Raw genomic sequence first — 26,415 nt, forward strand, 5'->3', positions numbered from 1 at the left:
GGGCAGGATACAGCAATCTGTGATACTTTGAAGGCCTTATTGAGGACAATAATATGTCCAATTGGAGTTACTGTTCAAGTAATTAAAAAATCATTTTATTTTTCTTTCTAGTGTATATGATCCTATTATGTACCACAAAGAAAGCTGGTGATCATAATATGTAATGCAACAAATAAACACCTAGCACAGTTCTCCAAACTACTATATACCCTGTGTTTCCACTGACTTCAAGAAAGGATTTTTGCACTGTGGATAAATAAGCAAAAATATAAAATCCACCTTTTTCTCTATAGAGATGTTGTACTATGAGGCATGAAGATGACATCGATGTTTATTATTTGCTAGCAGAGAGCCACATGTGAAATGATGACAGGAGTCTGGCTCTCCTCCAACCCCAGAGGTTACATAAGTGAATGTACCAAATCCTCTGCCTGTAGGGAATCTGACTGGAAGGACACAGAAGATCCAGAAAGAAGTCATCAGCTAAAAAAAATGTTGTGGGCTCTTTATCTTGTAGGGTGATAAATGAACTTGATTAGAGAGTGAAGAGTTTATGCAGATACAGATTGTAAGAGATGTGCATCACTCTAAAGCAGTGCTTAAACTCTGGCTGTTATGTTTAGTCATCAGTCTGCTTCTGATACATCTCATCACCTAAAGCTTTTTGCCTCACCTTCAATATCCTGCTCTTATGATAACTAGCAGAGTTAGTGAGAATCTTGAAGGAAAGTCAGATAAAAATAAATGAAATTTTGATACATAATACTCTTGTGCGCCAGTTGTATTACATACCTACAATCTCTAATATCATCTTCTAGGTCAGGAGTTGATAAAATTTTTAGTAAAGGACTAAAGAGTAGGTATATTTGGTTTTGTCTTAAGTGCCCACCTTGACTGCTGGAGTATACAAATAATCACAGACAACATGGAAATGGATGAGAATAGTTATGTTTTAGTAAAACTTTATTTACCAACAAGCAAGTGTGACTTTCTTACTTCTTTTCATTTAAAGATACTTGTTCTGGAATATATGTATACTATTAACTAGATGAGTAGAAATATCAGTAATACCAATGAACCCAGTAATCAAATATGCTAATCGCTGAGTAATAAAAGACTGTAGTGATCCTTTAGGCTGTACCAAATATACAGTACATTTTTGCTGGAGATTGACCCAGAAGATGTAGCATGTGAGGCAGGAACTTCACCACTTGAGCCACACTCAGAATAAGCCTTTTGTTTTTCAGGTAGTCCTCACTAATTTTGCCCAAAGTACACTTAAAACTCATCTTCTTGTCTCTGCCTCTCAAGTAGCTAGAGTTATAGGCCTGTACCACCATACTTGGCCTCAATATTTTCTTGTTATAAACCAGAAGAAATGTTGGCTTGGAACCATCTTTCTGTCATAACAGAACTGATAAGCAATAAGATTGAGTTTTTAGAGAGAGATAGGTAGGTCGTTTATTTATGGAAAAAGCAGAAGCCACGGGGCTCAGAACTGGTCTATAATATAAATGACAAGGAATATTTTATAGTCCTGACTTCTTGGGATGTCCTTTTATTTTCCTGAACAGACTCTTCCATTTCTTCTTTCTCTGGACTACTTAAGAGACTCTCAAGCTATATTTATGTGGGAGAATTGAAAGTTATTAACTTGGCAGAGTATAGTGATCTAAATACTTGGTAGTGATCTAAATACTTGGTAGTGATCTGCATACTTTTGAACTCTGATTCAGGTGTTGTGATCATAGATTGGGGTGTTCCAGATGTTCCTCAGTTCTTAGTTATCATCTTTAAGGTTCTGATGCTGTCCCTGGTGCAGTAAAAGAAAAATAAAGAGTAGGAAGATAAGGAAAAGTGAGTGAATAACCTAGCAAAGGTGGCCATTTCTTTCAAAGACCAACTGAAAACCAGGGCTCAAGATTGTAATCCAGTGCCATGAAGTATCTAGGCATCAGGAGGCTTTCTATACCCCTCCTCAACTTATATGTCTACTGTGGCTGCCTAGGTGTGGGAAGCCATATGAGGCTCCCAATGGATGGTCATATTCTCACTCACCTAAAGGTGTATGCCCCAAACCTGATAAGAGGAATGAGTTCTTGGAGAAAGATATATGGTTATGATGTCAATATTTGGTCCAGAGTTGTACCTCTGAGGATTTAACATTTTGTAGCCCAGGACATGGTTTCTTTCTGTTCATGTCTACTTATGTGCCTACACTAGCAGTATGGTGGTGCTCAGCAGTGCAAGTTTTGCACATATAGCATTCTGGCTCATTCCGCTAACATTTTGTGAGAAATACTGTTCCAGGGGAAAGAATTATGTGTCATAAGAAACAGAGGGATACAAACTGGCATAAAGCTGGGCAGAAGGCTCCTTGCCCTGTCTCATCCCCCACTCCCTCCCCCACAAGCAACTCTGCTATCATGGAGATTGTACCCATGCCCTGAACTGTCAGCAAATCACCCAGAACAGCACACCAAAGAACCAGAGCCATAAGAGGGAGTTGGGGAAGAAATGGCAACACACACAGGAATCATGTGGCCTGGAGCTTGGCCTCACCTCAGGCTGCCATGGGCTTGGCTCAGGCCCCAGACTCCAGCCCTGTATAAGATGTTACTTGGTTTCAGTGGCCAGAGAAGCTTGGATCTCTGTGTCAATCATAAGAGAAATCTGAGAGATCCTCACAGTTTTTAAATGTGAGGCTACATACTGCAGTATTTTTCTCTGGGCTTCCTAAAAGGAAATGAATTAAAACACTGCTCAAAACGAATTCAGCTGAAACTTTCTGAGAAACAACGGCAGAATTATTTGGGGGGTCAGAGAGTTCCAGCATAGTAAAGAGTTGGCACTTTAGGTATAAAAATTGTGTGCCTTTCAGAGTTAGAAAAGAAAAGGGATGAGCAGTTTGGCATGTGTTTAGGTTGAACTTGTTTTATGATTTGGCTCCAAGTTGAGGTTTTACCAAGGTTGTAGGTAGATTTTTGCAGGATTTTTCACTGATATGAAATAAATTGTTCGAGATGTGGGGTGGTCTAGAAGATAAGATTCTGCAAGCTTCTATCCACATGGTGTTGAAGAAGCAAATTCTGCCTTTCTAAGCTTTAGGTTTCTCATCGGTAAAGTTGGGATCCCAGCATGCCCCTCATACATATGATAGAGGCCTGAGAAGCAGTTTCTTCTAGAACAAAGCTGAGATATAAACTTTCCAAGGGATATTAACATGAGCCAGGAGACTCTATGCTCTTATCTGTTACCACACTGTAGAAAATGCAGTAGCTACTGCAGCGTTTACTTTTTCAATAAGGAGAGAGACCTAGGTCTCTCATTTCATCTTAAGTGAGATGACCCCTTTAAAAAAATAGAGTGTTTTGGAGGCATATTTCAGCTGTGGTCCAGTCGTGAGCTATGGGGTTGGACAGCAGCTGCTGAAATTATGACGCTAGTATTTCCACCTGCATTTTTCCTTTGGACAGGTTGTTAAACTGTTGTCCCCTCTGTTTCCCCATAGACAAAAAATGGGCCAAGAATAGCACAGGAATCCTTGACTTTATAGTGGGATTGAGGATTAGTACATGTAAAGCATGTAGAGCCTGGGACATAGAGCATATAGAGCTGAAAAAGCGATTCTAAGTTCTTGGAATTATTTCAATATAAGAGGAAGTGATCCACCAAGGAAGTCAACAGTAGGAAAGTGGAGACAGTGGCAAGCAGAGACCATGGACCTCACAATAAGGGGCCTATTATATACAAATGGTACATGTAGGATCAGAGTTTTTCTGAGTCACAGCCTCAAAGAATCAGACATAAATATGCCACATTGATGTAAGTATGCACAAACATTTTGTTATGATGCTCTTTTCTCTTTCAAATATCTTTTTTAGCCAATTGCTACAAGATAAGGAGAAATAAGGAGAACAAACAGATTGAAAAAAATTAGATCTTGCTCATTTTTTTGTTGTTGTTTTGTTTCTTTTTTTGTCAGTTGTGTGACCAGAACTCGGGGCCTGGGTGCTGTCCCTCGGCTCTTCCGCTCAAAGCTAGTGCTCTACCACTTGAGCCACAGCGCCACTTCTGGAGTTTTCTGTGTATGTGGTGCTGAGGAATCAAACCCAGGGCCTAAAGCATGCAATGCAAGCGCTCTACCACTGAGCCACCTTCCACCACCTGTAGCTCAAGTTTTAAAATTTGTTTTTTGACTCCACATAGAGCTCCCCTATGACGAGCAATCCCACTTTTGGGCATTTACCCAAATGTTCACAAACAAGACCACACTAAAGCTACCAGCACAACTACGTTTATTGCAGCAGTATTTACCATAGCTAAGATAGGGAACCAACCCAGATGCCCCTCAGTAGATGAATGGATCAAGAAAATGTGGTATATATACACAATGGAATTCTATGCCTCCATCAGAAAGAATGACATTGCCCCATTTGTTAGGAAATGGAAAGACTTGGAAAAAATTATATTAAGTGAAGTAAGCCAGGCCCAAAGAAACATAGTTCCCATGTTTTCCATTATTTGCAATAACTAGTATATGTCAGTCAAGCAGAAAAGGTCAGATAAGTTGATATTAGGGAAATGAACCCTAAGATATGCATTCAAATGCTTTTTTTTCTTTCATGCGATTGTTTCTAACACATTTATAAGATTATTTCTTTGTTGCTTTGTATGTCCCTCCCCCACCGTATAACCCCAGCTTTCACTGTATTTGATGTCGGTATAATTTGTGGAGGGGAAGGGAAAAAACCAAATCGTTTAATTAGGGATACAGGTGGACCCATTGCAACAATGAGATGTACAAGTTGTTATGTCGGAAAACGAACTTTCAACTTTGGTGGAGGGGGCAGGGAGAATTAGGTGGGGGGGTGGGACGGGTGAGGATGGGAAGGGATGGGAAGGGGAAACAAAGGAGGAGGCTCAATGCTTGATAAGAAATGTACTCATTATCTTGCCCATGTAATTGTAACCCCTCTGTACAGTATTTTCACGATAAAAAAAAAAAGAAAAAAATTGCTTTGTAACTTTTGTTTTTGGTGCATAGAGAGTCCCAATAACCACTTTTTACAGGCAATCCTGAGACCATGTATGAGAGTTATTCTCCTTCCCAGAAGGGCAAAGTAGGAAAGAGAAGCTGTCTGCAACACTGGGGCATGCTCCAGTGTTTTTTGGTTACATAGGTCTGCCAAGAATTGCTTCTGTTTTCTAAAATTAAACATTGCTGAGTGGGGTAAAAATAAATGTGAAAATAAAGTAGCGCTCTGGGATTCTAAATTTTATTCAGTATGTACCTCGAAACTTTACATTTTCATACTTCCTGTCATGTGTATGTTTGAGGAAGAGCTTACTCTCATTTTACACATGGGCAAGCAGATTTAGCCCAGTGGCTGTCTGCACAGGGGCTGGTGCCAGTGTGCTCCCCAGTGACTTCCAGTCCTTCAGAGCATCTATTTCTTCCCTATCTAAATCTCCCACCTCTGATTTTAGAGCAGCGCTGGCTTCTGCAGGTTAGAGGCATTTAATACCTTCTGGTTGAGTGACTTTCCTAATGAATTTTTATTATGAAAAAAGGGGGAAAACCTACAGGCAGAGGGAGGAAAAACATCCTGGTTTAAATGTCTTCTATATTACAAGTGTGTCAAAGAATGGTGATTGTTATAATGCATGGGGAAACACAGATGCTGCATATTTGTAATATTTGCAATATTAAAAAAACTAAGGAAAATACAATATGGAATAATGGAGTAGGTAAAACAGGATTTTGAATTAAAACACATTTCTTTTGGTCCTTTGTGACATACTTAGAGGTCTCCAAACCTGAGCTTCAGTTTTACAAATCAATGACTATAACAGTCACTCTTGCCACATAGATCAAATAAAGCAATATAGGCGACCCTGCTTTCTCAATCAGAAAGCTCTCAAAATTGTTTAATCACACTTACATTTTAAAAACAAGATTATTGTGGGCTAGGGATTTATGTGTAAGGGGGAGGTGATCCATTAAGGGTTAATTTCTCCTACTCATATTATATTTCTTATAGATCTAGTCCTTATATTTTGCTTACTATGCAGAGAGGTATTGAAAAAGGCTTGTAAGATAGAGATGGAGAGAAAACACTGTTTAATATCAGTTTGCCAACAGGAGCTAAGCACACTTCTAAGAGCTACCATCGCTGTTGTGTATTTTAAACTTAGTTTCAAATGTCAGCAGAGTCACAGCACCAGCCAATGTTAAAATTAATGAGAACATGCTAGTAGGATAGGCCACCCAGCAAAGTGCCCTCTTACACAGAGTTTGCCTTATCTGTGGGCAAATCCCACGTTCAAAAAGGTCATTTCGGTTTCCGGTGGTTTCTCTTAATGCTTGCTCAGGGCTTCATCCTCACCCATTCTGGACAGGGAGTTAGGGAAACTGCCTTCAGCCCACACCCAGTGGCTGAGCTCCTTTATTCCAGACACCCAGAGGCCCAAGGAATATCAGTCCTTCACCTGGCAGTTAAGCAATAGCAAACACAATCCAGTTTGCCTCTAAGTATACAGAAAAAAAATACTTCTCAGTCTATAATTAGCTTTGGGAAGGACACACCAATTAAGTCTTGGTGGTGAGAGGGAAAATTCTTCCAGGAAGAAATCCCACATAATAGGACAAATGAATGACACAGTCAGCGGTGCGGCTTCCGATATCATTCTAAGATCCTAAATAAAAATATGAATTTGACCTTTGACCTTGGCAATGTCTGTAGCTAAGCAGTACTAAGGGAAAAAAGGAAAGAAAAGAATTGCTATAAGTGTGGTACGAGCATGTCATCACATTCTTGCTGGCCTAGGGTCCAGCATGATCCTGTCCTCTGGTCTGAATGGGAGAAAGAGCTCATGCAAACATCCAATGTACATCGTTGCATTTGCCGAATGGTCACCCAGGATGAGCTGTCATTTCACAGCACAAACATAAAGCAAAATAGAAACATACCGAACTTACCATGAGGTTGCCAGTTCACCACCAAGCACGTTCCTCTACCTTGACAGGTCCAGGAGAAAATTTCTGTAATCTCATTTACCAGTTTGCAAATTGCAGTTGCAATTCTGGGGCCTACCTGACATTACTGGGAGAGTCTATTCTGTGCCCTTCCAAATCTGAGATTGTAATAATAGACTTTTCTTTTCAAGATCTACTTAAAGATTTTTTGTGATAAATATTTTCCATAAGTGACATTATTATCATTTTAGGTCTTTCCAATGGAGTTACATTTGTTTCCTTAATTCATAGCTTGTTTAAGGAAGTACAGTAAAGCATATATTAGAGAAAAATGTTTCATTAAGAGATTCTTTATGTCAGATGTAGTTTTTTTATTGTTAAAATACTGTACAGAGAGGTTACAATTACATGGGCAAGATAATGAGTACATTTCTTATCAAGCTTTGTAGCCTCCTCCTTTGTTTCCCCTTCCCATCCCTTCCCATCCTCTTCCCGCCCATAACGACTTGTACATCTCATTGTTGCAATGGGTCCACCTGTATCCCTATTTAAATGATTTGTTTTTTCCCTTCCCCTCCGCAAATTATACCAACATCAAATACAGTGAAAGCAGGGGTTATACGGTGGGGGAGGGACATACAAAGCAACAAAGAAATCATCTTATAAATGTGTTAGAAACAATTGTATGAAAGAAAAAAAACATTTGAATGTATATCTTAGGGTTCATTTCCCTAACATCAACTTATCTGACCTTTTCTGCTTGACTCAGACATATACTAGTTATTGCAAATAAGGGAAACCATGGGACCTAGTTTTGTTTTTTGTTTTTTTTTTTAACTTGTATAGACTGTTCTTTCCTGTTTGCCTTCCTTCCTTTCTCTGTGGTTGGTCATTGTGTTATTCTCTGAAATTGTATTCACATTTAAGAATCATCCTATTTTTAACCTAGTATTTGTCCTAATAAGGCTTGATTAAATTCTTTTTCACATCTTCTTCCTATTTCTGCCACTTGAACCTTCTGTCTTCAGAGTAGCACAGAGAGATCTGAGCAGTTAGCTTCAATCTCCTTGTGTTTGCCTGAGGGCACATAAAGTAAAGGTTTTAGAGGTGCTGCTGGTTATTGAAATGGAGCACCTGCCTCAGGTTGTTTTCTTCTCTAATATCACTGCTAACTCCACTTAGCCAGCCTGGTGTGTGATCTGTATTTGGGGACCTGCAATTTGTCCAACAGATGCTTAAATATCCAGATCTCTAAGAGGATATTTCGAAACTATATAAACAATACATTTTTGTTGTTGTTTTGAAACAGTATCTCACTATGCAGCCCAAGACGGCCTCAAAATCCAGATCCTTTTGCTTCCACTTCCTGAATTCTGAGCTTATAGGTTTACACAACTAGAAGTGGCAAACATTGCATTTGAAAAGCCAATATGACTAAATATCTATTGTTCTTCCCTTTCTATATCTTCCCTTTCTATAGTTTTTGTTGTGGCTCTCACAATTTGAAGATAGAAAAAGAAACCAAGGGATCAAGAAATACAAATAAACAATCAGAAATTATTATCAGTACATATTTTCATAAGGGAAATACAAATCAAAACTGAGATTCCATTTCATCCCAGTTAGAATAGGTATTATTCTACAACCAAAAAGTTACAAACACTGACAAGGAGATGAAGAAGAAAGATTTTTTTACACTATCAATATGAACGAATATTAGTAGTCACACTGGATTACTGTGGAAGTTCCTTATAAAACTAAAAATAGATCTACCATGTGACTCCATTATTCCACTTCTGGGTAATCTATGCACATAGAATGAAATCAGCACAGCCAAGAGCTACCTATATGCCCTCTTTAATGCAGCACTATTCACAATGGCTTAGATATGGAATCCAAGTCAGTGTCTATTAACATATAGACAAGGAAAATATGGTATATGCATACAAAATAATTCATCAGTCCTAATGCATAGTAGAGTTCTGTCACATGTGGAAAAATACATGGACTTTGAGGAATTAACTGAAATAAGGAAGACACAGAAAGAAAAGAATCACATCTTCTCTTTCTTATCTGTGAAGCATTTTTTAGAAAGTGGAAATGTAGCGATTAATAGTGGCTGGGGATGTGTTGCGGGGTGAGTGAGGGGATCTGTTCAATGTACTATATGCATGAATAGAAATACAAAAGTGAACTCAATTGATATATACGATTAATATGTTAAGCAATCAAAGAAGAAAAGCTGCAAACCACCTACACAAGAGACAGAGGCAGAAAGATCATGAACTTGAGACCAGCCATGGCCCAGTGTTAGTAAGATCACAAAGAAGATACAAATAAAAGGATGGGAAATATAGCTTAAGTGGAATACCACTTAGAAAGTATGAGGCTCTGAATCTAATCCAATTATTGCTTAATTAGTAAGTCAGTAAGCAAATATTCTTTCTTTCTATTTGTGCTGGACCTGGGGCCTGAACTTGGAGCCTGTATGCTGTTCCTGAGATTTTGTGCTTAAGGTTAGCACTCTACCACTTGAGCAACAGCTCTACTTTGAATTTTTTGGTAGTTCATTGGAGATAAGTCTTTAGATCTTTTCTGTCTAGGCTGGCTTTGAAGTGTGATCCTCAGATCCCAGCCTCCTGAGTATGCAGTACCATAGGAGTGAGCCATCAGCGCTTGACTAATTCTGTTTTTTTTAACAGAGAAGCAGAGCTCACACATTTTAGCCACTGTATCATTGGTCAGAGATGCGAGGTGTGTTATTATTGTACAAGTGATAGAGGTTAGAGAGAAGAGGCGGACACTGGCTGAAGGGTGGTGATATCCAAATCTTTTTGGGGAGCCTTAAAACAAAATTGTTGCTTACTAGTCCCTCACTTCTTCATGACTAGGAAGTTCATTTTGGTATTTAAAAGAATTCCTTTCTATTTGAATCTGTTTCATGAGGAAGAAGCCATTTTCAGGGGAAAAACTGCTTCTGATCCCACACTTTCAGTTATAGCATTTGCTCTCTATGTTCTATCTTAACATATTTATTTGTCATACAGCACATTAACAATACAGAGCAGATTAACAATAATCTTTGGGCTTTTCTATTATGGCATACGAGTCTTTGAGGAAGAAAACAGAGTAAATGAAGGAAATACAATTTTTACAAAGGAAGTAAAAAATGAACAGTAGGCTTAGCAAAGAATTAGAGGCAGAATCTAATTTTAAAACTCAAGTGATTATTTAAGATTTGGAGCTTTATTTTGCCAAACCTCTTTTAAAAGGCATGTCACATAAGCACATATAGCATTCAAGTTATATTTTTAATTGTTTCTAATAAGTTGGGTACTATTAATAGTGATGATTAGAAGTCTTGTAACTATGATTGGATTATTTACAGAATTGTACTTTAGATCCTCTTTCTGTTTAGCTTAATAAATTGGATCATGCTCAAATGTACCTTGAGAGAAAATCTTTGGTAGAAACGGCTTCTAAGAAAGCAATGTGGAGGAAAGGGTCTAAAAGTGTATCTGTTTTATTCTCTTGAAACATTTAGCTGTATTTTAAAACCATAGTTATTTATTACATTTAAATCAGGTGTGAAACTTTCCAGAAAAATGCTATTAACATAAAGAAAAATCAAACAAAAGACAATATTCTTTTTACAAAAGGAAAAGAGCAGGTGAAATGGCTGGCAGTTATTTGTAAATTGCTTGTGCTACTGACTTGAGATCTTTTCTTCAAGTGAACAAGCAACTAGGTACAGAGAGGTATTTCAAAGACAAAGAGAAAATGAAATTAAATTAAGGCACTGTGAAGGTAGGATAATGGTCCTCTAAAGACGTCCACATCCTAATTATCCAAGCCTGTAAATATATTTTGTTACATGTCAAATTAAGGAATTAAGTTTGTAGATGAAATTAGGGTTTCTAATTAGCTGGCCTTAATATAAAGAGATTACTTTGTATTATCCATTTGGGCTCAATGAACTTACAAGAATCCTTAAAGGTCTGAAAAATGGAAGACAAAAATCAGAGTTTCAGCTATGTTTGGTAACTGAGGAAGGAAAAAAAACCCAAAAAACAGAAGTCTCTACTTGAGGAATACAAGTTCTCTGAGCACTGGTAGCTCAAGCATGTAATCCTAGCAACTCAGGAGGCTGAGATCTGAGGATCACAGTTCAAAGCCAGCCTGGGCAGCAAAATCCATGAGATTCTTTATCGCCAATAAACCACCAGAAGTGGCACTGTGGTTCAAGAGGTAGAGCACTAGCCTTCAGCTGAAGAGCTGTGGGACCGCACCCAGGCCCAGAATTCAAGCCCAATAAGTGACCAAAAAAAAAAAAAAAAAGGAATGCAGGTAGTCTCTAGAAGCTAAGGTAGGAGAAAATGAATTCTGCCCTGAGATCTAAAGAGAGAAAAAAAAAAGCCCTTCAGAAAAATGTGTTCACTTTGGCCTGTGAAACTTCCAAAGTATAGGACTATGAAATTTATTTGTATTTATATTCAAGTAATAATAGCATAGATACCTTTCTATATAAAACAATGTTATGTAGGACATTAATTTAACATTACCAATCTAGGAATTGGCAGACTCAGCTAAGAAATTAAATTTATGCATAATTGGGTTTGATGAGGGGGAAGAACTTAATAGTAAAAGCATTGAAGACCTATTTGGTAAAATAATAAATAGCTGAGAACTTCCTCACTCACAGGAGAGAAAAATCTTACTTGCCTAACAGAAGCATATAAAATTACCTAATGATGTGGAAAATATTGTGCTATATTCTTTTTAGTAAAGCAGATGATGAAACACATATACAATAACATCCAAAGAAAATATTTATGTATATTTTAGATAAGATCTGAAGATACACCATAAATCCAATTCATGATTTCTATCAGTAGGATTGCTATTATAGATTTACATCTTTCTTTTTCTGTATTTCCCAAGGTTCTTTTGTAATCAGAAATATAATCTAAGTGTTGAACATGGTTGACATTAAAACTGGAGATAAATGAGTATATCAAAGAAATCTGTGTCTTTTCAAAAATTTTAAAACAAGGGGTTAAATTATAATATAGTAAGTTTCTATAAGTTAGTTTGTGCTTGATTCTTACTTTCCCCAATTTCTGCATCTGAAACATGTCTTTTTTTTTTGGGGGGTGGTCCAGTTGTGGGCCTGAACTCTGGGCCTGGGCGCTGTCCCTCAGCTCTTCAGCTCAAGGCTAGCGCTCTGCCACTTGAGCCATAGCGCCACTTCTGGTGTTTTTTCCTGCTTATGTGGTGCTGAGGAATCGAACCCAGGGCCTTATACATGCAAGACAAGCCCTCTACCACTGAGCCACCTTCCCAGACCCTGAAACACGTTTTTAAAGGGAAAAAATATTTTAATATCTACCTGCTTTACTTCTGAATATTTTTGTGAACTACACCTTGAAACTATGAAATTAGAAAAATATTTTGACATGTAAAGTTAATTTTTGACTAATATTTTCATTCATGCTATTAGAATTAATAACAAAGATATTTTCATGGGCTTAACTGGATAATATTTTTAAATCACCCCTTATAAGACATACTGCAGGGATTGGCTGTGGTTACCAAGAGATCCTGAGGCATAATGGTCATGAGCTCAAATCCAGTCTGTGCTATATAGCTAAACCCATGTCTCAAAAAATTAATATTTGTACTCATTAGTATTAAAGAGTCACTGCCTGATGATCCCTTCAGGGTATATGTATTTGATTTATATTTGTGTTGAGTTTTGTTGTGGTTCTTATAGAGAACATAGCATAATCTACAAGATATTCTCTTGGACAGAATATAGCATGAAGGAAATTTCCTTAGCAGGGAAAATTTTGTGTTTATTTAACTGTTTTAGCTTACTATGTAACTATTACTGATCTACATAAATAAAATAGCTGAAATTTTATATAAAAACTTGGTTTCAATGCTTAATGCATAATGCAATTAATACAGATTAGAGCAACTGAGAGTGATCGAGTCTTAGGTGTGTCTGAGCTCAAATGATACATCCAACATCAGTGTCTTAATGCTCTTGGTGAATGACTGTTCCTTTTGCAGTCTATTTTGTAGCATGGAGAATGAGTGTGGCAATCTCCTAAGGTTATTGTGCAAAGTGGAGGAAAAAAAGTGCCTGTCCAAGTGTAAGGAACCAGTAAATGGTGCCTATCATTAAATTTGATGATGCCCTTTACATCAGTGCCATTATTTGTGCTACACAATTTAAGAAGCTTTAATGACTGTTCCTGTTGTTGTCCTCAAGTGGATATCTCAAGGCACCCTTTCTCATTAAACGTGAAAAGGTGATACATCTGTACCAAGAGCAGAGTTCTATGGAGAAATAACTGGCAGAAGGGACAGAAGCGTCTATTTGACCTCTTGTATTGATAATACTCTGCTACTTAATTTGAATGAGAATATGAATCTTCAGTGACTCACAAGTGCTTCATAGGGAGATGTGGTCTATTCTACTATGACACAATTAGGCTGACAAGTACAAGCCATAAAAGAAAAGAAAGGAAAACAAAATGATACATTAGTTTGAATACTATGATCTTTCACAGAAATTATGGAAATAAGAGAGTCTATATTCATGTGTAAATGGACAAAATGGCTGAAGAAACTGAAGAATTTAGCCCTCTGTGTCTATGACACAATATATATTTACATACCATTATATATACATATAATGACATATAAAAATGTATACAAGGGCACCTTAATGGTGGGATTATCCATTCTATTTACTACCTCCTTTGCTTCATCATCATTAGGAATTGTTTAATATATTTCTTTATTGTAAAGATACTGTATAGAGAGGTTAAGGTTACATTACTAAGGTAATGAGCACATTTCCTATCGAGCATTGTTAACCTCTCCTTTGTTTCCCCCCCTACCATCCCTTCACTCCCTGCCTCCCCAACTCCTCCCCACCCCCTAGAGTTGTATAGTTCTGTCTTGGACAAGCAGAAAAGGTCAAATGCTATGTACATATGACCATATAAGATGATGCTAAGTGAAAGGTACCCCAAGATATGGACACAAGAGGTATTATCTTTCTTGCTATTGTTGTTAATATACTTACAATATACTATGTGATTTGTTTGTTTCTCTTGTATGTTCTTCCCTCATGGCATAACCTGTTTGCACTGTATTTCATTAGGAATATTTTGACACGAGTAACTAAACTTGAGTCTGAGTGCTAACTTGTAAACTATAAACCATGTCTAAGCCTTTATATACTATTAAGCCAAAACCTAATGTATAAAAGAAACCCTTAAGAAAACAGCAGGGGCTACACCTGAAGCCGGGAAGTATTAAGTGCCACACTGTATTTGACAAAATGAGGAGTAAAATATAATACATTCTAGAAAGAGGAAGATGCTGACAAACACTACATTCTCATGTCTCCATCAACCATAACTAAAAGCTCAAGGTAGGTGACTGCAAGAAGAACCTAACAAGTGAATAAGTAGGGGAAGAACCAGTAAGATGACAGGTAGTACCTACAGGATACTGAACTTCAAATCTCTAAAACAGACAAGAAAACCTTTCTCAGAGGAAACTCAGACCCACGCCGCATGGATACAGGGATCCACTCTATCCAGTGACTATTCCTGTCTTTTCTCTTTTTTCTCATTTTGCTTCTGACCAGAGCCACTTGTATGAACCACCTTTGAACAACAACCGCAACAGAATAAAACACAATAAAAAAAAACCCACCCCACTACATGCAGGGCTAAGCAAAGCCATTTCTGGCAACTAGACAGAAGCAGAAGATGATGAGAGTCTATTCTCAATGTAAATTGGGTTCAGTTCTGTGAGACCCACACAACCAGTTCAGTTTTCAGTGACAAATACATCTAGTCCCCAAGTAAAACATTTGGTTCAATGTGCTCATGAAAAGACTCCATGTTTGGTCCTTGACAAGTCAGGCAAGTTTTCCTATAACCAGCGTTACCATGGAGCAAAGTCCAGGGAAGCCAAATATGGAGATACAGATAAATCTGGCCCTGGAGAAAACTTTTCAGCGAAGTAAACTCAATAAAAGCCCCCACACATGGTCCTAGATAGGCAGGTAGGTGACACTGTTCTATGTCTACCCTGCTCAAAGACAGGGGAAATGTGGAAGCAGCAGATCCAGATAGTGAAGGCGTTCAGCATCTGAGTCTTTGCCCCAAGACAAAAAAAGATACAAAAGTAAGCAAACTGGCTGATTAGAGCCCTAAATCAATTTCCCAACCCAAATAGGGCCAAGAACACTTCACCTTCAATTTCCAATTGAAAAATTAAAACGGAGGTATATATGGAAAGGGGGAAAAACGCAAGAGACAAACAGAGCTGTCACTGGATGTTTTTTTCTCTTTTTTTTTTTTTTTTTTTGTCGGTTGTGGGGCCTGAACTCTGGGCCTGGGCACTGTCCCTCAGCTCTTCAGCTCAAGGCTAGCGCTCTACCACTTGAGCTACAGCACCACTTCCAGCTTTTTCTGCTTATGTGGTGCTGAGAAATCGAACCCAGGGCCTCGTGCATACAAGGCTCTACCACTGAGCCAACTTCCCAGCCCCTGTCACTGGAATTACTAAGGAGAGCAGAGCCTGGGCTTCTAGAGGGTGAAGTGCTTTCTAATCATCTAGCTAGGCTCCATGTCTCCAGTTACCCATCCCCAAATTCTGTATCACAGGTCAACAGCTACTCCACCAATCCTAGGTAGGCAAAGGAGCCCAAGTATTTCATAGGATGGTTCCTGAATCCTGCCAGCAGGCTACCCTGATGCAGAATTTAAGACAACTTTGGACCACCACACTCAGGCTTCAGTTGCTTAATCAAAGTCCTGGAGTTCGGGCTATGTAAGCAAATACAACAGGAGATCTTCAGACAGAAAGCTGACCAGGAGATTGGGAAAGAACATCATTGTATTGATCAAGCCCAGCAGATTCACAATATCCTGTTCAAAAAGGAAGGCTGATTTTAAAACAATTGTTTTGATCCGGTTATGTATTTTCAACCTCTATTAGATGCTGTCATGTTTTCTCTTTAGTTTTCCTTTCTAGTTTTTCTAACGCTCATTTACAAACTATAGATACTGGTGGTTTAGTCTACTTTCTCCTCCTATTCTTAACTCTTCTACCCTAATTCCTTCATCACAATAATTCTACTATATTCCTACACAGTGCCTACAGCCTTCACATGCCACTTCTTTTGTCTGTATCTTCTTTCTGTCCTACTGCCTCTCTTGTCCCACTTATTGTCATGATTTTTAACACCTATGCAAAGAAGTTTTTTCTTCTCTTAGAGTACCATTTAAAAACATGTTTCCTGGGCTGGGAAGGTGACTCAGTGGTGCAGTGCTTGCTTTGCATGCATGAGGCCCTGGGTTCGATTCCTCAGCACCACATAAGCAGAAAAGCTGGAAGTGGCGCTGTGGCTCAAGTGCTAGCCTTTAGCTGAAGAACTGTGGGACAGTGCCCAGACCCAGAGTTCAGGCCACACAGCTGACAAAAACAAACAACAAAACAAACAAACAAACATGGTTCCCTTCATATAGGGCAAAATTGGTTGTGAGTAATGTTACCAATGGTATTTTATTTAATGTCCAGATGCAGTTTAGAACCTAGTTGATGAATTCGTTATTTATAGCCCCAGACATCAACTCTCCCTCTATGCTGTCCTGCCTGACAGAAAGAATAATTCAACTCAAAGACATCAGGTGAATAAAATCCTCCACCAATGAATTGTCTAGGAGCAAATCTCAAGGTAGAAACATAAAATATGAAAACAAGGCTACAAGATATCTCAAACCCTCACCAATCATATTACAAAGACTCTGAAAAGTAATTAAGGAAATAAAATCTCAAATTTTATCTCAAAAGAATGGTATTTGAGTGACTGAGATGAAAGGAGACATGAGTAAATACCTCAATGAAATCAAAGAATGCAAACATGCTAAATAAGTTCAAAGACAATACAAATAAGCCACTAAATGAACTGAAAATTGGAAAATAACAAAGAACTGAATTAATTAAGACAGACAGTAAAAGACATGAAAGGGGAGCTTGATATAGATGTAGAAATCTGAAAGTAAATTAAAATGAAGCTCTGAAAATCAACGTTCCTTAAGTCAAATAAAAAAATCCAGTTGAAAATGAGTTCAATGATTTGAATCAAAGGAAAGACAAAATATCAGGGCTTGAAAACGAAGTAGATGTAAGAGAAAGATGAGATGAAGACAAACAAGAAAGAATGAGACATTTTAATGATATATACAATAATTCTGAATGCCATAAAAAGTCCAAACCTACAATTCATGATCATTAAAGAACACACAATACATACAATAATATGGTTGGTAGCTCTTTGATGACCATAGGTGTAAAGGTTCTCAACAAAATACTCACAAACCAAAGTCAACAACAAGCTAAGAAGAGCAGGAGCCATGATCAGTTTGGTTCCATTCTAGGTAGTCATTTACTTCAACATACATTTGTCAATAAATACAATTCATAACATAAAAGGAACCAAAGACGAGAGTCACATGATCATCACTACTAAATTTTACAAAATTTAGCATCCTTTATAACAGATCCTAAAAAAATAGTAGAGGAAATGTATTTCAATATAGTAAAGGCTAGACAATCACAAGCTTGTAGCCACATCTTATTAAATATGGGAAAACTTGGAATCTACAGTCCGGATCAAGACAAGGGGTTTGACGCTGACCATTCTGATGAACTATAGTACTGATACAGAGTTTGTTGTCATTTAAGAGTTCATCTCATCCTGGTCAGTATGACAATTACAGAAACATATACTAATAGTAATAGCCATATGTAAAACGGCATGAGGTTCCCTCAAAAGATTAAATGCAGGTCTAGTTTATTACCTCACCATATCAATTTAGGTTGTATACCTGAATGAGTGTAAGTAAATATGTAAGAATGACACCCGCATATCCATGTTTATTGTAGTCCTGTTCAGAACAGCTAAACTGGAATCGTACTGACCTAGAATTCTACCACAGAACATTACTTAAATACAAAAAAAGTGAAATTATGTAATTTTAAGGGAAATGGATGGAACTAAAGTTCTTGTTGAGCAATATAAACCAAGCTTAAAAAAATCAAATACAACACGGTGTCTTAGTATGACTGTTGGAAATGAACTTTAAAACTTGAGGAGGTAGAGGGGTCGAGAGGAGAAAAAGGGGGAGAAAATGAGGGAGGAGTTAACACTGTTGAAGAAGAGATGTACTCACGACCCGATTTATGTAACTGTAACCTCTCTGTACACCACCTTTATGATAAAATTTAACTTAGAAAAATCAAGTGCAACAGCTTGACCTACAATGATGATGGTAATCACAATCATAACCGTGATGCCCACATAAAAACAGAAGACTAGTAAGACAGAACAATGGCAGGGTAGAGGGGAAAAAGGAAAGGATACTGAGGTGTGAAGGCTATTGAAGGATGTTACATATACATAGGTAAATATGTATTCAGAAAGAGGGAGAAACAGAAAATAGTGAGGCTGAAAGCCATCCCCAAAACAATGAAGATGGAAACAGGGCCAAGGCAGGAATGAGAACAAAATGGGCAGTGTGGGCTGATTGAAGGTACACGCTATGCATGTATGGAATTATCACAATGGAATGTGTGGTATTATGAACACATGCTCATTCAAAAATAAAATAAACATTTAAAGGCCATATATTTCTACGTCAAATGAAGTAGCTTCAGGTCTGCTAATCTCCTTTACTTCTTCCCAAAATAAATTCTTTATTAGTCTGAATGTTGAGATTCTGTAGTTCCTTGGAATACTTTTGAATAATAGTTTGGTGCCTCAATTTTTTTGTATTAGATATAGGTGTAATATAGTAGTTCAGCCTTAAAGGGAAAACTGTTAAAAAAGAAAAGCAAACAATGTATCACTCAAAAATGTTTATAAGCTTTCACAATCATTTTTTAACACAGAAGTCTGTTTATTAAACCAAACAAAAACAGAGAAAATTATACCAGCCCTCAATTTTTGAATTTTCTTTTAAATAAGCAAACTCTAAATTCACATCTTAAAAGATGTTTGTGCGTCTGTGTATTTCCAAAATACTCATATTTCAATAAGATTTTCACATTATATTCACCAACAGTATCACAAAAGTTGTGGGGGGTTTTCTTGTTTACATAACTGTAAGGAACAGTAATTCTAGAGCCACTAGAAGTAGAAAGCATAGCAATGTCCACAGTTACAAGAAAAAGTGCACATTACTTGGTCACAATCACAGTCATTACTTGAAAAACTATATTTAACAAGTAGGTAAGAAATATCACTGATGCCTTCAACTCATGGTCAAAAACCGAATGACATAAATTTTACATGAAATAAGGCAAACTCAGGAATTCACAAAGAATTTGTAATCCAATCAAAACTAAACAACAGAAAAAGAAAATTGTACCAGAAGCATGAACTAAGGTACTTCTTCCTAAATACTTGAAAAGTAGACTTGCTTCAGTGCACAAAGAAAACACCACTCATGGGTAGCTAAGACTAGGAAAAGAAGAAGGAAGGGCCAAAGTATGTTCAGTAGGAGGGAACAGTTCTTTGTAAGTTGCAGCTGCACCCTCTGAGGAGTTCTTTATTTTTAGCTAAGACTGTAAATTATACAAATCATATCAGGAGGCATGACGGTCTTTTTTGGAACGTATTTTCTGAAAGAGAGAAATGAAAAGAAAACTACACACAAGAGTGCAAAATTTCAGATTGTCACTTGCAACCTCTTAACACATTCAGTCATCTATATCCAATTGCTGCTCCAGGCCTTCTTGTCAGACAGCAGGGAAATACAGGAATGAGCAGCTCCAAGGAAACCAAGGTGTGATCCTTTTCCAACACATCTTTTTTTAATGTTTAAGAAATTCTGTGATGAAAACTGCTAGGGTAAGGTTGCAGTGTGGAGTGGGTGTTTTGAGATCAGCGTTAAGTGCAGAATTGCAGGCCTCTCTTGCAAGTAGTTCCTGATGTGATGATTTACAGAACGTAGGAAAGGGATTTTCCAGCATCAACTGTTATTAATTTTTTTTTGTAGAAAGAATTTGGAAAGAGGAGAAGGCAAAAGGGATGTGGAAAAGGTACTTAACAATAGTTTCTCAAAACAGTTCTCTTTTAGGATCTATGAAAAAGTTACCAAAGTAAAAATGACAATTCTGAATGCAAAACAAGTTTTCTTTTATAAAAATTACTTATTTTTTTAAAATACAAGATCCTTTTCATTGTTGTTATATCCTGTAGCAACAAGAAATTTGGCTTTTTTTTTTTTTTTTTGCCAGATACTTCAGCTTTCAGTCCATTGAGTCAATAGCAGATTCCACTAATATTTCATTGCACTTGGACCTTGAACTTTTTTTTTACACCACAAGCTTCTCTTCTGTTTTATCCTTGAATTAAGAAATGTAGCCTGTTTTGCCCATGATATTTATGCTGACACATTAAAATGAAAAGCAATAGGCTGGACACGTTTAAATATCACAAGTACTTCAGAGGTCAGAGTTCCTTTGAAGCACCTTAACACATCACTTTATGTACCAAGGACAATGTGGCATAATGGAAGTATTTCTCTTAAAAGATTGTGCAGCAAGACCGGAAATATCTCTGCTGGGAAATCAAAATGTCATTAGTGGAAACTGCAAATTCAGAACTCAGTGAATATGGTCATCACTTGACTCAGTTCTGTTGTAAAATGAGATTTTCCAGTTCATCTGCAGAACGCAATAAAAATGCAGCCGATTCTCGATATCCTGCCACCAGCTGTCTCACAGCATTGATTTCGGTGGGACTCAGCTGAGGTCTGGAGCTGGAACTGCTGGAGGATCCTGAGCTCGTCGCCAACTGCCTCTTCATGCTGAGATCTGTGGGTCCTAAAGAAAAATAATGACAAAAATCACACACGAGTAACTTTTGTTCTAGGGCCTTGGGTGTGTGGGGGTACTCTGTAAATGGTTGCTGAATTAATTCATGCAGTCTTTCTCAAGAGAGTGATATATATATACATATATATATATATATATATTAATCTTGTACAGATGCTTTTAGAAAGACAAGAGAAATATGCTACTTGAGTAGCTGAGGGAAATTTGTGTCTGGTGACTTGCACAGGTTGGGCAATCACTTGTTATTGTCAAGAATAAAGAAGCTGATGTTAGGTGAAATGAGCCCCAAGATAAGTATTCAAATGTTTTTTTTTCTTTCTTGCGATTGTTTCTAACATATTTATAAGATGATTTCTTTGTTGCTTTGTATGCCCCCCCCCCCAGTATAACTCCTGCTTTCACTGTATTTGATGTGGTATAATTTGGAGAGGGGAAGGGAAAAAACAAATCATTGAAATAGGGATACAGGTGGACCCATTGCAACAATGAGATGTACAAGTCGTTATGTCGAAAAATGAACTTTACAACTTTGGCCGGGGGTTGGGGGGGGGGGAGTTGGGAAAGGATGGGAAGGGGAAACAAAGGAGGAGGCAACAATGCTTGATAAGAAATGTACTCATTGCCTTGCCCATGTAATTGTAACCCCTCTGTACTCTATTTTCACAATAAAAAAAAGAATAAAGAAGGTCTTTGAACGTGTGTTGCTTGGGCAATTATAAAACAGAATTTGGTGGTACTGTGGTGTTGAACTCAGGGTTTTGTGCTTCCGCTGCACGCACTCTAACATATGAGATGCCTCCAGGCCTCTTTGCTTTCATTACTTTTCAAATAGGGTCTCATATATTCATTGGCTGGTCTAGGCTGCAGTCTTCCTATTTATATTTCCTGTTTAGATAGAAGGAGAGGTGTATGCCACTATATCTAGCTATTGATTAACATGGGGCCAGGGAGGAGGGGGTGTCTTATTTTTATGTCTAGGCTAACCTTGAATAGTAATCCTTCCAATCTCCATCTCCTGATTAGCTAGGAGTATAGGTGAGAATCACTGGTGCCTAGCTCATAAAATTTAGTTTTAAGTCTCTTGTGCATATATTACATAAGTTTCTTACAATAAAAAAGGTGGAGATGACAAATATTTTGTTCTTTACTGAACGAGCACATATCATAGATATCATGCATTTGGAATTATAGTAACATCTTAAAATGTGATGCTAACAGCTCTTAAATACAAAGTTAGCTTAGAAAAGAGAAAACTGAGATTGTCAGGCTTGAGCAATGTGTTTAGAAATGCATATTTAAGCAGCACTACAAGGACTTGATTTAGGATTGTTTTAAAATTTTCATATTGATGATCTCTGCAGGCTGATTACAAGTGAAAAATGTGGACATATAATATTACAATTTGCTTTTGAAATGTAATAAGTAAATGGTTGGTGCAAATAAAACTGCACTTAGGATTCTGCTTTACATATTGTTAAAGCTGCTTTAACAGTGTTGAAAATGCATTGATATGCCATAACTTTTTCTTATATGGATAAACAAAACCTGCTAGTACTTTTATAGACAATAGTTTTTCAGGTTTTATTCAAAACAATGAAGTTATTTAAAAATCTTTAAATTTGCATTGAGAAGATGATTCACAACTTAATTACTTTGGGATCATTAAATTGGGATATATGTGTGTGTGTGTGTGTGTGTGTGTGTGTGTGTGTTTTAGTTATTACCTATTATTTAAGCATTTCTTATCATTATTAAATTTTCAGTGATTGCCAAATTTAAAATATTCAATAAAATATTACTAAACACATCAAGTCAAACTTCCAAATTATAATGACCTATAACTTGAATATATTTTAAAAGATTATCTATAAATATTAGCACATCTTTAGATAATAGGATTTACTTTGTGAACTAAAACAAGCTATGTGTTTTCTCTTTTGATTCTCCTTGAGAACAAAGACAGGTCAAGACCCAGCCCACCCCACCTCAACCATGAAGGAGACAGATGTCCCATGAGAGAGAAATAGCTCCATTTAGACTTTAATTAGAGCAGAGACGAGACCTTCACTAGAACTCTGACATCTGAGAGAACAGTCCTTCATACTCTGTAGTGGCGTTTCAAAGCTTTCATTTTTCTAACAGAAGTTAGCTGCCATTTATTCTGCTATTTGCAAAATCACATTATGGAAGCAAACAAGCTGAGAGAAGTATGGGGTTGTTACAATTGCAAAACTCTATTGCTTTGCCTGTTTTTCAAGCAAATTACTCATTAAAATGTTTGAGTAAGGTTTTTGTAAATAATCATGACCTAGAAACAGTTTGATCATTGGGTGAACATAATTTAAATTCTCTTTTATTCTTCTCATTCAAAAAGTTTAGCATTAGTATACCTCTTTTTTATTTGCAGTACTAGAGTTAGAATGAGGGGATTACACTTGCTAGGGAAGCACTCTTCCCCATGAGCCGCATCTCTAGCTCTTTCTTGTTTTAGTTATTTTTTCAGGTAGGGTTTTGGATTTTTGCTTCAGCTGGCCTCAAACTGCACATAGTTGGGATTACAGTTATGAATCATCACACCAACTTATTACTTAAGATCTGGTCCTGCTAACATTTTCCCTGGGTTGGCTTTGAACTATGATTCTCCTAATACCTCCAATGTAGCTGCAATTATAGCAAATCAACAACAACAAAGAAATATCTTATTTAATGAATATGAGTGGAAAGCTCCTTAATAACGTACTTTCCAACCCAATTCAACAACTAATCAAAAAGATCATACACTGTGATTAAACAGTATTTTATCCCAGTTTCGCAAGGTTGGTTCAACATATGTAAATCAATAAATGTAATACAACATACCAACAGAAGTAAAGATAAAAAAAAAATCACTTGCTTAGACAAATCTATCCTTCTATTATGATAAAAGCTCTGGAGACACTAGGAAAGATTGGACATTATCAACATAATAAATGCTGCTTATAACAAACCTAGACCCAGCACCAGAATAAATTGTTAAAATAAAAAATAACTACACAACTTGTGGGTGAGGATAGGAGGGAAAACCTGTGAGAGTTTGAGGGAAAGGGTAACATGGTTCAAAAAGAAATGTACTTATTACCTGACTTATGTAACTGTAACCCCTCTGTATAACACCTCTACAACAGCAAGGTACATTTTTCCCTGGAGTTTTTTATTTTAAATTTTATTGTAAAAGTAATGTACAGTGGGGTTACAGTTACATGAGTCAGATAATGAGTACATTTCCATTTGAACAGTAAAAAATAAAACATTTTCTCTTAAATCAGGAACAAGATAAAGATGTTAAATTTTTCTGCTCCTTTTCAGTGTAATATTGGAATTCCTAGCCACAGCAATAAGGTAAGTGAAATACATACAGGGTGTCTAAAAAGGGAAGGAAGAAGTAAAACTATTAATATCTGCAGATGAGATGATCTTATATTTAAAGAATCCTAAGTGACTCTACCCTTCAATCTCCTAGAGCTGATAAATTACTTAGGCAAAATAGAAAGGTATGAAATCAATCAACATACAGCTTTTTCTGTATGTAAAAATAATGAAAAGATCGAGACTGACATTAGGAAAGCAACCTCATTTGCAATAGTCTCAAAAAAAGAAACAGTACAAACCAATCTAACTAACAGCCTCTACAATTGAAAACTGTAATATTGTGAAGAAAAAGTTGAAGAATAATTTAGCAAGTAGAAAGATTTCCTGTATTCCAGAACTAGTAAAATTAATCCATAAAAATGACAATAACCTGAGGTAACCTATGATTTCAATGAAATAACCATGATCATAAATACCAGTGTCATTTTTTTCAGTGAGAGAAAATATCACTGAAAAACTTGTATAGAATCACAAAAAAACATGAATCACAAAGTTAGTCCTGGGCAAAAGAGTAAGTAGTCTAGAGGCATAACAATTTTAGGTTTAGAATTACTGTAGAGCTATAGTGACAAATACATCTTGGTTCTGCACCAAAATGTAACAGCCGGCCAATAGATGGAAGACCCAGAAATAAAACCTACAGCCATCTAATATTTGATAAAGGAGCTAATAACAGACCTACAGCCATCTAATATTTGATAAGGGAACCAATAAATAGGATGGAGAAAAAGCAGCATCTTCAAAATTTTGTGTTGGGAAAACTATCCATATGCAGATAATTGACAATGAATCCCTGTCTGTCATCCTGAACTAATAGCAATTGAAAATAATTCAAAGACCTCAATGTAAGACCAGAAATCATGAAACTATTACAGGAAGGACTAGGAGAAATATTGAAGTTCTTGGCACAGTCAGGAACTTTCTGAGTAAACTTTCAGAGGATCAGTAAATCAAAGAGAGAGTCAGCAAATGGGATTTCGCAAACTTGGAAGTCTCTCCATGGCATAGGACATAGTTAACAAGCTGAGAAATGGCCTAAAGAATGGGAAAAGATTTTTGCCAGATATACGTCAGACAGTGGCCTAATATCCAGAATATACCAAGAGCTCAAGTAAGCAGGGTTTTTATTTAGGTCTGTAATCCTAGTTACTCAGGAGGCTGAAATCTGAGGATCTCAGTTTGAAGCCAGACTAAGCAGAAAAGGGTATGAGACTCTTATTTCCAATTAACCACCTAAAAACCAGAAGTAGAACTGTGGCACAAAGTGGTAGAGTAATTAAGTCAAAAAAACTCAGGGTTGGGGCTGGGAAGGTGACTCAGTGGTAGAGCGCTTGCCTTGCATGCCAGAGGCCCTGGGTTCAATTCCTCAGCACCACATAACCAGAAAGAAAAAAGCCGGAAGTGGCACTGTGGCTCAAATGGTAGAGCGCTAGCCTTGAGGTGAAGAGCTGAGGGGCAGTGCCCAGGCCCAGAGTTCAGGCCCACCACCGGACCCTAAAAAAAAAAAAAACAAAAAAAACCAAAAAACCTCAGGGACAGCAACCAGACCCTGAGTTCAAATCCCATGACTTAACAAAAAACGAAGCAAACAAACAAGAAAGAGCCCAAGTAACTAAAATCCAATTAATAAATGGGCAGCAAACAAAATAGAGACTTCTCAAAAAATCAGTAAAAATTGCCAATAGAAGAAATGCTTAATATTTCTGGCCATAAACAAAATGCACATCAAAATAAGACTACTATTTCAGCTCACCACAAAAAGGCTTTCATCGAGAATAAAAAGAACACATGTTGGTGATGGGTAGTGGGCAGGGAGAGAAGGAATCCTAATATACTGTTAGTGGAAATGTAAACTTCTTCAACCACTCTGGAAAGCTTTAGGAGATTCCACACAAAAAATAAATATAAAACCTTTCCATGATCTAGCAATACAACTTTTGTTCAATTATACAAATAGAATATTAAAGCTACCTGCACAACTATGTTTATCACAGCATTATACACCATAGCTAAGATATGGAACCAACCCAGATGGCCCTCAGTAGATGAATGGATCAAAAAAATGTGATATATATATACTATATATACATATA

The 26,415-nt window shown here is 37.1% G+C and overlaps 1 protein-coding gene across 9 annotated transcripts in view; it reads right to left on the bottom strand.

Annotated features, from left to right (window-relative positions):
* Positions 1 to 20,708: 20,708 nt before the first annotated feature.
* The window catches only part of Nol4 (nucleolar protein 4), a 286,589-nt gene continuing 280,882 nt past the window's right edge, over positions 20,709 to 26,415 (bottom strand). For all 9 annotated transcript variants that reach the window (XM_042675198.1, XM_042675197.1, XM_042675193.1 and 6 more), the window contains one exon: positions 20,709 to 20,902. In XM_042675198.1, coding sequence (XP_042531132.1) covers positions 20,709 to 20,902 — 194 coding nt within the window. The remainder of the gene's footprint in view (positions 20,903 to 26,415) is intronic.

The sequence above is a fragment of the Dipodomys spectabilis genome, unplaced genomic scaffold (assembly GCF_019054845.1).
Source record: "Dipodomys spectabilis isolate Male_0828 unplaced genomic scaffold, ASM1905484v1 ptg000024l, whole genome shotgun sequence".
Lineage (NCBI taxonomy): Eukaryota > Metazoa > Chordata > Mammalia > Rodentia > Heteromyidae > Dipodomys > Dipodomys spectabilis.